Source organism: Carex rostrata, chromosome 13 (assembly GCF_964058835.1).
Source record: "Carex rostrata chromosome 13, lpCarRost1.2, whole genome shotgun sequence".
Classification (NCBI taxonomy): domain Eukaryota; kingdom Viridiplantae; phylum Streptophyta; class Magnoliopsida; order Poales; family Cyperaceae; genus Carex; species Carex rostrata.
In genome coordinates, this window is record NC_135930.1 from 4,454,171 (window position 1) to 4,466,551 (window position 12,381).

Here is a 12,381-nt window from a genome sequence, read left to right on the forward strand (position 1 = left end):
GTATACATTCAATTGGTTTATAGTTTACATCTACCAATTTTACAATATTGGCATTTTGTAGTTTGTACGTTTTGTTTTTATAGTTTAAGTTAATAGTTTTACAGTATTGAAATTTTATATTTTTTTACATTTTTTTATCATTTTCATTTGCTAATTTTACATTATTGAAATTTTATAGTTTGTGCATTTTGTTTTCAAAGTTTAAGTTCACAATTTTACAGTATTGAAAATTTATATTTTTTTAATTGTATTTAATCATTTTCATCTACTAATTTTACAATGTTGTAAATTTATAGTTTTTACTCTTTTTTTCACAGTTTTAGTTATCTATTTTATAGTATTGAAAATTCATATTTTTTAAATTTTGTTTAATTGTTTCCATTTGCTAATTTTACAATTTCGTAAATTTATAGTTTTTACCTTTTGGTTTCACAGTTTAACTTGATAATTTTACAGTATTGAAAATTAATATTTTTTAACATTTTATTTTATCGTTTTCATATGTGAATTTTACATGTCTGCAATTTTATAGTTTGTACATTTTAATTTTATAGTTGAAGCGGTCTATTTTACAGTATTCATTATTTTAATGATTTATTTGTGTGTTCATTAAATAGAGAAAAAAGAAAAAAAAATATTCGGAAAATTTAATTTTGCCTTTTTATCATTTTTTTTGTCAAAATAACTGCTAATAACTAACACTAACTGCTAATAACTTTCTATAACTGCAATTTCCGAAAGTACAGTTTGAAAGTACATTTTTTTGTCCTGTTGTGCAAGTTGCAATCTGTTTCTAACTATCATGGGACCACTTCAAATAGTTGCTGGATGTTTTGTGATTAACTGATATATTTTATGTGATATATTGTATAATTATACAGCATGTAGAAGTAGTTTTACAGTATTCACGGAAGTCAAATTTATGAATAAATAGTGGACAAAAGTATGTGGACAATTAGACGCTTCCTTTCTTTAATTTGTTTTTCAAGTGTCAATCATTAAAAAAAAAATATTTTGTCTTTTAAGTGTCATTGGTTCAATATCATGTAAAATGCAAATTTTTAGAAGTGGCATAATTTAAGAAGCCCCCACAAACTTAATTGTAAGAGAAGGGATATAATAGTATTAGTGCCTGCGAACTTAATTGTAATCACATAACAGAAAATAAAATAAACTACAATGATATTTATTTATTTATTTTTATTTTTTGATAAAATATTAACTGTTATTTTAAATTATATGAAATTAGTACAACAACTAAGCATTTAACTCCAAACAATTTGGAATAGGCTGAAATGAAACCCAATCACAGTTATATGAAATTAAAATGCAATCAAATTATGAAGCAGCTGCACATGTATACAATTATGTTTGAAAATCTTTTATTACGTTCAAAAATATCTGGTCTGACAACACTGTTTTGTTACGTTCAAAAGGCACGTGTCATAAACGTCTACAAATATAATTAAGCAGTAAAAATTTGTTCCTGCGCAGTTTTAATAATTTAATGACTCAATTTTGTACTTAAATATTAGCTAGTATTGTAAAATAAGAAAACTGACATTATGCATATATATATATATTCAAATTGAGATGCCATATGTAAAATGTTTTAAAGAGCCGTAGTGTGTATTTGCTTAAAAAAAATTACGTGTTAAAATTTATAAAGTAAGATAGGTGTTGCATATATAATTAGTGTCATTAAAAACGTGTGACCATGCTGTAACCCTCTCCTTAATTAATTTAGTAAATGGAAATAATTAGATCATGGTGCAGGGTATTTGCTGCTTTCTTCATTTCTTCCTGCCTAACCTACATAATTCTCATGATCGAGCTGATTGAATTATTAACATTCAGGGACTTAATTGAACAAAATCAAATAATTTAGAAACCAAAATCGAAATTTTCTTAATTTTATATGCAATTGTACGCCTCCGTTATTCCTTAATTAACCCAATTTAGCCTCGATTTATCAATTTATGAATCAAGAACTATAATTAATGTATAGAAAGTAAAATGGGGAAGAAACAAAAAATGGCTTTAAATAAACCAACCACAAAGGATATCCTTTGGTGACCTCATTCTTTTCTTCTGAACATGATTAATAAACTCCGTTTTAAATTCAACATCGTGGAAAAATAACAATAGTAATCTAATGCAAAAAAAATCAAATACCAAACAAATATTAATAAAAAAATGATGCCACAAATAACTAAATTTATTAAATGGATATTTGATATATCTGTAAAAATAATTTTGTTTATCTATAGTCAATTTTTTTAAGACACTTATCAGATACCGAAATGAGTTAATTTTAAAGAGTGAATTATTTAAATTATTGTTACCTAAATTGTGAGTGACAAATGTTTTGTTCGCTCTTCAATGATAAATGGGAAAATTGTGAGATTGCCACTACAAAATCTAGAAATTGTGAGATTGCCACTACAAACTTCAAAATTGTGAGAATGCCACTATAAAATGTCCATAATTGTGAAAATGCCATTAACAGTGTATTCTTATAATATTTTTATCAAAAATTAATTTGAAGAGGGGATATCAACTGGAGTGTTACTGTTTTTGTATGAAGGGTATAATCGGAAATACAGAATTATGTATATCAAAACAGTATTTTTCAGTTATTTTTTGATAAAAATATTATAAGAATACATTGTTAATGACATTTTCACAATTATGGACGTTTTGTAGTGGCAATCTCACAATTTTGAAGTTTGTAGTGGCATTCTCACAATTTTCCCATGATAAATTATTGACCAATGTGTGCAAGCTAGCATTAAAACATTTTACGTGGAGATGAATACTAATTCATTGATGCACACAATGGAAGTTATACATCATATTGTATGTATCAACGAAGTATACATCTCCATATAAAAATTATGCATTCTTGGATCCAAGTGGCCACCCCCTTTCATAATCTCTCTCTCTCTCTTGTTTGTTGTTCTTCCCCTCGCTGATGGATCGATCTCTTCACCTCCAAATCTCCAAATCTCAACATATATACATTGAAACACAATAAAGTTTCCCACCATTTCAACTTCCGCATTAATTTATTCTCTACATTAAAAAAAAAAGTTTGATTAATTAAATTATTTTCAATTTTCCCATTGTTTCAACTTTCGCATTCACTCTTCTACGTACATCTTGATAACCACAATGATTTGCTTTACTTTATTATGTTTTCTTCAGCTTATTTTTCTTAATGGGATAACTGTTGAATTTATGCAATTTCTGAGGAGATATTATTTTGAGAAAACAATTATTTCATTTTTTTTTTCTTCTTTACACTGTTACCATTCCTATATATATTACAAACATCTAAGCTACTGTTTTGTTACCGTTTGTACCTTGTACCTATGTACAGTATACCTATTTGTTGAATATATGCAAGGAGGCCCCTTTACTTCCTTGATTTAATCCTAGCCTTCTATTTCTAGATCTATGATGATTATTAATCTGAGATCCTAGATCCTATTTCTCAACACTCCCCCTCAAGCTTGGAATGTATATATCATACAATCCTAGCTTGCTTGAAATTTTTTCAAATGAACTCGGGTCCAAGCCTTTGGTGAGGATATCCGCTAGTTGATCTTCACTCTTAACGTATGGTGTTTCTATTTCCTTTGCTTGAACTTTTTCTCTAATGAAGTGACAATCCACTTCTATATGTTTGGTTCGCTCGTGGAATACCGGATTCGATGCGATATGTCTTGCGGAGTTATTATCACAATACATCTTCATTGGTTGATCACAAGCAATGCCTATTTCTTTGAGTAGATGTTTTATCCAAGTTAATTCGCATGCGGTTGACGCCATGGCACGATATTCCGCCTCCGCGCTAGATCGTGCCACAACGTTTTGTTTCTTGCTTTTCCATGTGACTAAATTTCCGCCTACAAATGTGCAAAAGCCGGTAGTGGATTTTCTATCAAAACTTCCAGCCCAATCTGCATCGGAATAGCCACATATGATATTAGAACTATTGTTTTTCATCCAAATTCCCTTGCCGGGATTTTTCTTTAAATACCTTAAAATTCTATTTATTGCCTCTAGGTGTAGAGTTCTTGGTGAGTGCATGAATCTACTAATTTGGCTTACGGAAAAAGAAATATCCGGACGGGTGACCGTTAGATAAATTAGCTTTTCAACTAGCCTTTGAAATTGGTTTATGTCTTTAATTGGTTCACCATCCTCATCATTTAATTTATGCCGGTTATCAATTGGGGTAGAGATTGGTTTGCATCCTAATTTACCGGTTTCCTTTAAGAGGTCTAAAGTATACTTTCTTTGGGAGATGAAGAGTCCCAATTTTGAATGTGCTACCTCTATTCCTAGAAAATATTTTAAATATCCAAGGTCTTTGATGTCAAATTTTTCCTTTAATTGGCTTTTAACTCTTTTAATTTCTTCTACGTTATTTCCGGTAACTATAATATCATCTACATATACTAGTACAAGGATTATATTTTCTCCATCATTTTTAATAAATAATGAATGATCGGCACTACAAATTTTAAACTTGCAAGAAATTAAATAAGAGCTAAGTTTTCCATACCATGCCCGTGGAGATTGCTTCAATCCATAAATCGATTTATTTAACCTACAAACTAAATTAGAATTGTTTTCCAATTTATGGCCGGGTGGTAGGTTCATATATACCTCTTCTTCAAGTGTTCCTTGAAGAAAGGCGTTTTTTACATCCATTTGGTACAAATTCCAATTGTTATTCGTCGCAATAGAAAATAAAATTCTAACAGTATTCATTTTAGCTACCGGGGCAAAGGTTTCATTGTAATCTATTCCATATGTTTGAGTATACCCTTTGGCAACTAATCTAGCCTTGTACCGTTCTATGGTACCATCACTATTATATTTGGTTTTGTATACCCATTTGCAACCAACGGGTTTTTTGTTTTTTGGTAATTGTACAATTACCCATGTCCCATTTTTTTCAAGAGTTCTTAGTTCTTCCTTCATGGCACCACACCATACCGGATCAATTATGGCTTCTTGGTAGTTATTTGGTTCTAGTGTTCTCTCAATGGAGGTGAGAAATGCATTATAAGAAGAAGAAATATTTTTATATGATATGAATTCTTGTATAGGGTATTGCACCGTATAGGTCTCATAGTCTCTAAGTCTAGTGGACGGTATTGGTGTTCTTATGGACCGTCTAACTTCTTGATTTTCTTCTATCTCATTATCATTGGTTTCAATATTTTCTATTGTTTCTTCAACAACACTTGTCTCAACCTCTTGGTCATTATCTTGTGTAACTAATTGGTCATTTACATGAGGTAGTACCGTTGGTTCCAAATTTATTTGGTCACTTGCATGTGGTGTCTCACTCATTTCCATTGTTTTGAAATATGGCTTATCTTCACAAAATATAACGTCTCTAGACGTAAATAATTTTTTTGTTATAGGATCATAACACTTATATCCCTTTTTAAATGAGGAATATCCCAAAAAAATGGTTTTGGTTGACATATAGTCAAATTTATTTTTTCTTTTAATTTTTACAAAGCATACGCAACCAAATACTCTTAGATAATCAAAATTAATTTTTCGTTGGTAAAGGATTTCCATTGGACTTTTATTTTGTAAAATAACGCTTGGTAATCTATTTATTAAATGAGTGGCGCAAAGGATGGCATCCGACCAAAATTTTTTTGGAACATTATTTTGAAATAGTAATGCACGTGTCATTTCCAATAGATGTCTATTTTTTCTTTCCGACACTCCATTTTGCTCGGGAGTGTTTATGCAAGTAGTTTGATGTATGATTTTTCTTTCTTTAAAAAACGTTGTGAAATTTTTGTTTACAAATTCCGTTCCATTATCCGATCTAAAAATTTTAAGTTTTGCATCAAATTGATTTTCTATGAGACATAGAAATTCTTGAAAGCAATTGAAAACCTCATCTTTTGATTTTAATAAATACAACCAAGTAGTTCTAGAAAAATCATCAATAAATATAACAAAATATTTGAATCCATTATAAGAGTTAATTGGGGCCGGACCCCATACATCGGAGTGAACTAAATCAAACAATGCTTCACTTTTGCTATTTGATTGGAAAAAAGGAAGCTTTGTTTGTTTTGCCAACTTGCATATATCACAATTGATACAATTTGAAAATGAAAAATCTAGTGCACTATTTAAAATCTTGTTGGAAGGATGCCCAAGCCTCTTATGCCAAATGTCTTGGTTAATAGATTTAGCGGAAGCACAAACGTTTAATTCTTGTAAATTCAAGAGATAGTGTCCATTTTCAAGAAAACCTTCCCCAATCTTCCTCCCGGTTTCCCGGTCCTGAAAGATAACATTTTTATATGAGAAAATTACGTCACAATTAAACTCATATGTTAGTTTTTTTACGGAAATTAGATTTATAGGGAATGTATCAAGATATAGAACATTATGAACTTTTTTGTTAAAAATATCAATTTCTCCTACACCATTAATTTGTGCTTTCATACCGTTGGCCACTAATACAAATTGATTATTTTTTGCCATGTCTAAATTTGTAAGAAGGTCTTTATTTCCAAACATATGGTCAGTGGCACCGCTATCTATAATTATTTGATTATACAAATTTAAATAATTTGAGTTAGAGACAATACCACAAGTGTTGTTTGAATTTTTCTTGGAGAACCACACAGAGAACTGCTCAAAAAACTGCTGCATCGGATCTGACCCGCTTGACCCGCCAGCGCCATCTGGGTTAGACCCTGGTTCACTTGAACCAATCATTTTTATTGGCCGGTTGGGTTCAGTTTGAGCAGAAAAACCCCCACGCGACTCAGTCCGCGACTCAGTCCCTTTCTTTCTCTTCTTCCCTTCATTCCAGTCCGCCATTTTCACGTCTCCCCCTCCCCTCTTTGAATCCCACCACTTCGGCCTGAGATGTGGGTGAAGAAAATAGCATTTTTCGGCTTGGTGACCCTCCTTTTTGCAGTGAGAGCATCTATCTCCCTTGATACTTGATCGGTTTGAGTAATTTGGGAAGTTAGGGTTTTTTCCGAAATTGGGGTTTTTTGTGGCAAAGCTATGAGTCTCGTGTCCCTCGCTGCCACCGACTTGTGGACCACTCATAGCAAGCCGTCGGCTTTCTTCTTGCTCCACCATGGTGGTAATTTGAGCAAAGGAGGGAAGGGAAGTTGTTAAAAGAAGTTGTGATTTCACGGCTTCATAGCTTGGATTGAGACCCGCGAGATATTGGAAGATTTTATCTTCTTCTTCTCTCTGAATGGCTATTGGATCTGGTATGGGTGGCCGATAAACTCGAAGTTCATGCCATTTCTTTTGAAGAGCACCCAGGTACTCTATATTACTCCTTGACCCTTGTTGTTCTTGCTGGATTTCTAGTTTTAATCGATAAATGTGGGAATTGTTGTTTTGTCGGCCATACATCGTTTTTATGCCTTCCCACAGTGAGAAAGTTGTTTCATGGCCAAGGAATATTTCTGAAACACTCGGCTCCATGGATTGCATGATCCATGTCATGACTCTGTCATTCTTAGATTGCCACTGTTTTCTTGCCTTTTTTTCGGCCTCAGTTGCCTCATCTTTCTTTTTTGGAACCGACTTTACAGACTCTCCTGTGATGAATTCTAAAACCTCTCTTCCACTGAGAGATAATCTTGCGGCACTTGCCCATGAGAGATAGTTTTGGCCGTTGAGCAATGAGTTTGTGAGTTTTGAGGTATTGGTGGCTTCTTTCGAATGCTGCCCCTCTGAAGCCATCTCTTTGACGTGCTAGACTTCTGTTTATGGGTTTTGATTTTGCTTGTGTATATACCAGTTTTGCTGGTAAGAATTTGGAAGAGATTTTTTTCGGTCACATAGACTGATGCTCTGATACCATGTTGAATTTATGCAATTTCTGAGGAGAGATTATTTTGAGAAAACAATTATTTCATTTTTTTTTTCTTCTTTACACTGTTACCATTCCTATATATATTACAAACATCTAAGCTACTGTTTTGTTACCGTTTGTACCTTGTACCTATGTACAGTATACCTATTTGTTGAATATATGCAAGGAGGCCCCTTTACTTCCTTGATTTAATCCTAGCCTTCTATTTCTAGATCTATGATGATTATTAATCTGAGATCCTAGATCCTATTTCTCAACAATAACGTATGTAGTAGTAGGTGGAAATTAATTCATAACGCTTGGATTAAAGAAGGAATTTATGATGATTAAAGGAATACAATGTTATGGAGTTATAATATTTTTTTCTCTAATATAAATGGGGTAATTTTTTTTTAGATTAGTAAACTTTATATGAATTTCGGTTTTTTGTTGTTGAACTTTAATTATCTAATTTTGATTAATCAAATTTTAGGTTTGTCTAAATTAAATTACTTTCTTTTTTTCATTTGAAAATAATGACAGAGGCAGTCAGCAGTCAGGTGAGCCAAGTCACTTTTTCTTTTTTGAAAACTCGGTAGTAACTACTAAGGTTGTATTAGTAAATTTTATTACAACAATAAATTAATCTTAACAATTCTCACTACATTAGAACCCAGTTATCCATGTGACTAACTCATGACTGATATAAATGACCAGTTATCCCTGTGACTAAGTCACTTTTTCAAATGAAATATAAACTAATAAATGGCCAGTGCACCTATAATGTCTCTAATATTTATTCCTTCTGAAATCCAACTTACTATATTATGAACTATTATGATTTTTGAAATGGAAGGTTAGGGACGCACCTGTGTAAGAAAATATTTTTTTTAACAAAATATATAAACATTCGATTCTTTGAACTCTCATTAGAAATAAATTTCGATAGAATTCTTTGTCGGTTAAACCCAAGTAATGATGATATATATCTTCACTTTGTCATCATAACATATATGGCACCATGAATTATATTTTCAATATTTTTTTATTTGTAACGTCATATTCAAACGAATTGAAACCAGCAGGCTTTCACTGTTTCACACACGCCTCATTGGGACTTAACTTAACTCTTGACTTAACTGTAGAGAATTTGAAACGATTGGGATAATTAAAATGTACAATTAATCAAACTTTAACATGTTCAAATGTATATGTGTAGAGAATAAATATGGAAGTGGAAACGATGGGAAACTTTATTGTGTTTCAATGTATATAAGTAGAAAATTGCAGATTTGTAGCTGAAGAGAACCATCAGCCAGGGGAAGAGATCATGAGAGAAAGTAGCGACATGGATCCAAGAATGAAATATTTTTATGTTGAGATGGATGCTTCCGTTATGCACACAATGGTAAGTTATACATATATATCCTTAAATATTCATTGGTATTTTCTGCTTCCGTCCCTCAAAAGTTATAGTTCTTGTTAGATGCCGCTGACAAATATTGTTTATCTCCTTGCTTATAATGTTGCAGATTATTCCAAAAAAGTTTGCAAAAATGTTCAAAGGATCCATTAGCAGAAAAATTTCACTTAAAGGTCCAAGCGGAATTGCTTGGCATGTGAAAATGAACAAGTTTAATGACACATTTGCTCTGCGATCTGGTTGGAAAGAATTTGTAAGGGCTAATCGAATAGACAATAATGATGTGTTATTCTTTACATACAAAGGTAACTCCGCTTTTAAAGTGATTATCTTTGATCGGAGTGGATGCCAAAAGACCGCTCCTTTTTTTGCAAAAACGACAGAATCAGAGGAGGCGCACGACAGTTTGATACACGAGGTTAAGAAAGAGATCATATCTCCATCCTCTGATAGTAGTGACACTGATGAATCTTCTCGTAAAATTTCATCGGGTGCCACTCGAGAGCGCACAACTGGGGAAACGATAATTTGTTGTAAGAGGAAACGAAGAGGTTGGTATATCTTGTTCATATTAGTTATTTTATAACTTTTCAAAGATCAATGTATAATATAATAGTACTGGAAACTTCTAGTACTTCAATTAACCTGCTAGGCCAAGTATAAATACCAAGCATCCCGAGGAAAAATGATGTAATTTTGTACAAGCCTTTCTTCAAATTGGTCAAACCTGTCAGGCCAATTTATTTTAATTGTTATTGTTTCCTATTCGTAAAGAGAACAAAAAAATGAACTTTATGCATGTCATTTAATTTCTTGTTATAGATCCTGTTCAAGAATCAAGCGAGAGCGAGAGTGAGAGTGACAAAGGAGAGTGCGAGCATGTCAGAAAAAGAAAAACAAGGGAGAATAATGTAGCTAAGAAAGATTCTGGTTTATATGTACTACCTGTTATGACCTATTTGACAAAAGCTCAAGAGGAGACTGCTAACAGGATGATCCAAAAAACTCAAAAGGGTAGTCACTTGTTTGTAAAAATCTTGACTCATACCGAGACTTCTACACAAAGACATTGTCGACTGGTATGTAAGCATTTTTTCAGTTGTTACTGTTACAAAAAAAATTTCAATACTGGAAACAATTACATATGCTATCAATCTTACTATCTTCTTGTCCTACTATGCTATATATGTACCAAAATTTACCAATCAATTTTGCATGCAAAGTTCTTCAAAGTGAGAACAAGAAGATTACATTGTTACCTGCCGATCTAGATAAGAGAAGCAATATATGTACTGCAGAATACAGGAAGACTAAAACTAGGAGATACATAAGTCGAGGTTGGCGTGAATTTGTTTGCAAAAATGGCCTGAAACAAGGAGATCTTTGCCTTTTAGAACTAAGGAAGCCAGACAAATGCGGAAATCTGACAATGGCAGTTCATTTTGATCGGGTGAGTAGTTAATATATATGTAGGTTACAGTTTGTTTGCAAAGTACACCTTAGTTTCCAATTAAATCAGGGCTTGTTAATTAAATATATATATAGGGTGTAATTTGTGATGGCCTCAACGCAAAATATATGCATCTTCACTGCTAGCTCATATGTTATATAATGTGCTGGTGTGCTTAATTAATTTTGTATTAGGTGTGAATTAATATTAATTTGTTGTAATCGTTAGATGAACTAGATATGGTGATAAACGATTGTTTATTGCGTTGGAGTGCCTTAATTTAAATGTGTAAGTAGCAAATTATTAATGCTACTAATGTCTACAAAAATTATTTACTAAGGTTAATTTGTTAATATGATTTCTGTTGATCAAATAAAAAATCCAATTGCACTAATGGGTGACCCAGATTGGGTTGGGTTTTACGCCTAAAAACCGCAAAGCGAGTCCGTGTCACTGTTGTTGGTTATTTAAAAGCAGAAAGATCAATTTGGCAATATTGAAAGATAATAAAAAAGAACAACTAATTTTTACTCAAAAGCTAATTAATGTTAAAGGGAAATACAATTATTGGATAATCTTTAATCATGTTTTTCAAATCAATCCTACGAGGGGTGTTTAATAGCGAAAGGCTGTTTAATTAGATACTGTGGACTATTGAAAAATTTATTAATTGTTTTTACCTTATAGATCAGTTGTTTATCAATTGTCCTGTAATTTTTACGTTGTTTAATATTTTATGGAAGGCTTGTAAAAATAATATGTATTATTGTAAAGTATATAAATTCGTTTGGTTAAATTGTAAAATTTATATCAAATTTCATCATTTCTCATATGTATAATATGCATATAGTGTATTTGAAGTTTCAAATTATAGAGGATCTCAAATGTATCGAGTCATCTTTCGTTTCTCAATATTTACAAGTCCTTGCAACCCTGTTAATAAAGCCAAGTAATGATGTCAAAAGTCATTAAGCATCAATCCCTCGATGGCGAGAAGCAAGATAGACAATCCCAACTGGAGACGGATGGGTCACCATAGCATCAAATCGCCAGTGCTACTAACCACATTGGCACGACAACGAAAGAATAATGTCAAAATGCACGCGATCGACAAAGAGGACATCACATTTTTATAATATATTTTTATTAGTATTGTTGTTCTTTAACTTTTCTTAAGAGTGTTATTGGTCATGAGGACTTATTAGGTCATACATTTTCACTTTTTATCAAAATTGTTTTTACCAAATTTCACTTGCACAGAAATTGATTCTGGAACTATCAAGATCAGACCATACTCAGATGACCCCATTTAATCCATTTAGTATCCAGTTCGGCCTAATATTGCAACCGACCCTGAAACTAGTTTTTTTTTTTTTTTTTTTTTTTTGTATTTTGGCCAGCTAATATTTGCTGGCTTATAATGACATATATAATCATAAATGCCAAATCAGCACACACTAAATTATACAAGAGGAGGGTTCAAATGTCTTTATTTTTTAAAACTTTAATAATTCAAAATTTAAAATTTAAAAGTCAAAATTAAACCATTGGATATGATATACATTATTTTATCTATGCATGTGTAAAAAATTATGACATTTCAATTTTATTTTGGTTGTCATCAATAGC

General features: G+C 31.8%; 1 protein-coding gene across 1 annotated transcript; it reads left to right on the forward strand.

The window, feature by feature from the left end:
* The first annotated feature begins 7,071 nt into the window (after window positions 1–7,071).
* Window positions 7,072–10,764, forward strand: LOC144563839 (B3 domain-containing protein Os03g0619600-like). Its single transcript, XM_078313310.1, has 7 exons — window positions 7,072–7,180; window positions 7,826–7,833; window positions 8,423–8,439; window positions 9,170–9,287; window positions 9,412–9,853; window positions 10,125–10,316; window positions 10,574–10,764. The coding sequence occupies exons 1-7, from the start codon at window positions 7,072–7,074 to the stop codon at window positions 10,762–10,764; spliced, it is 1,077 nt and encodes a 358-aa protein (XP_078169436.1).
* Window positions 10,765–12,381: the final 1,617 nt, after the last annotated feature.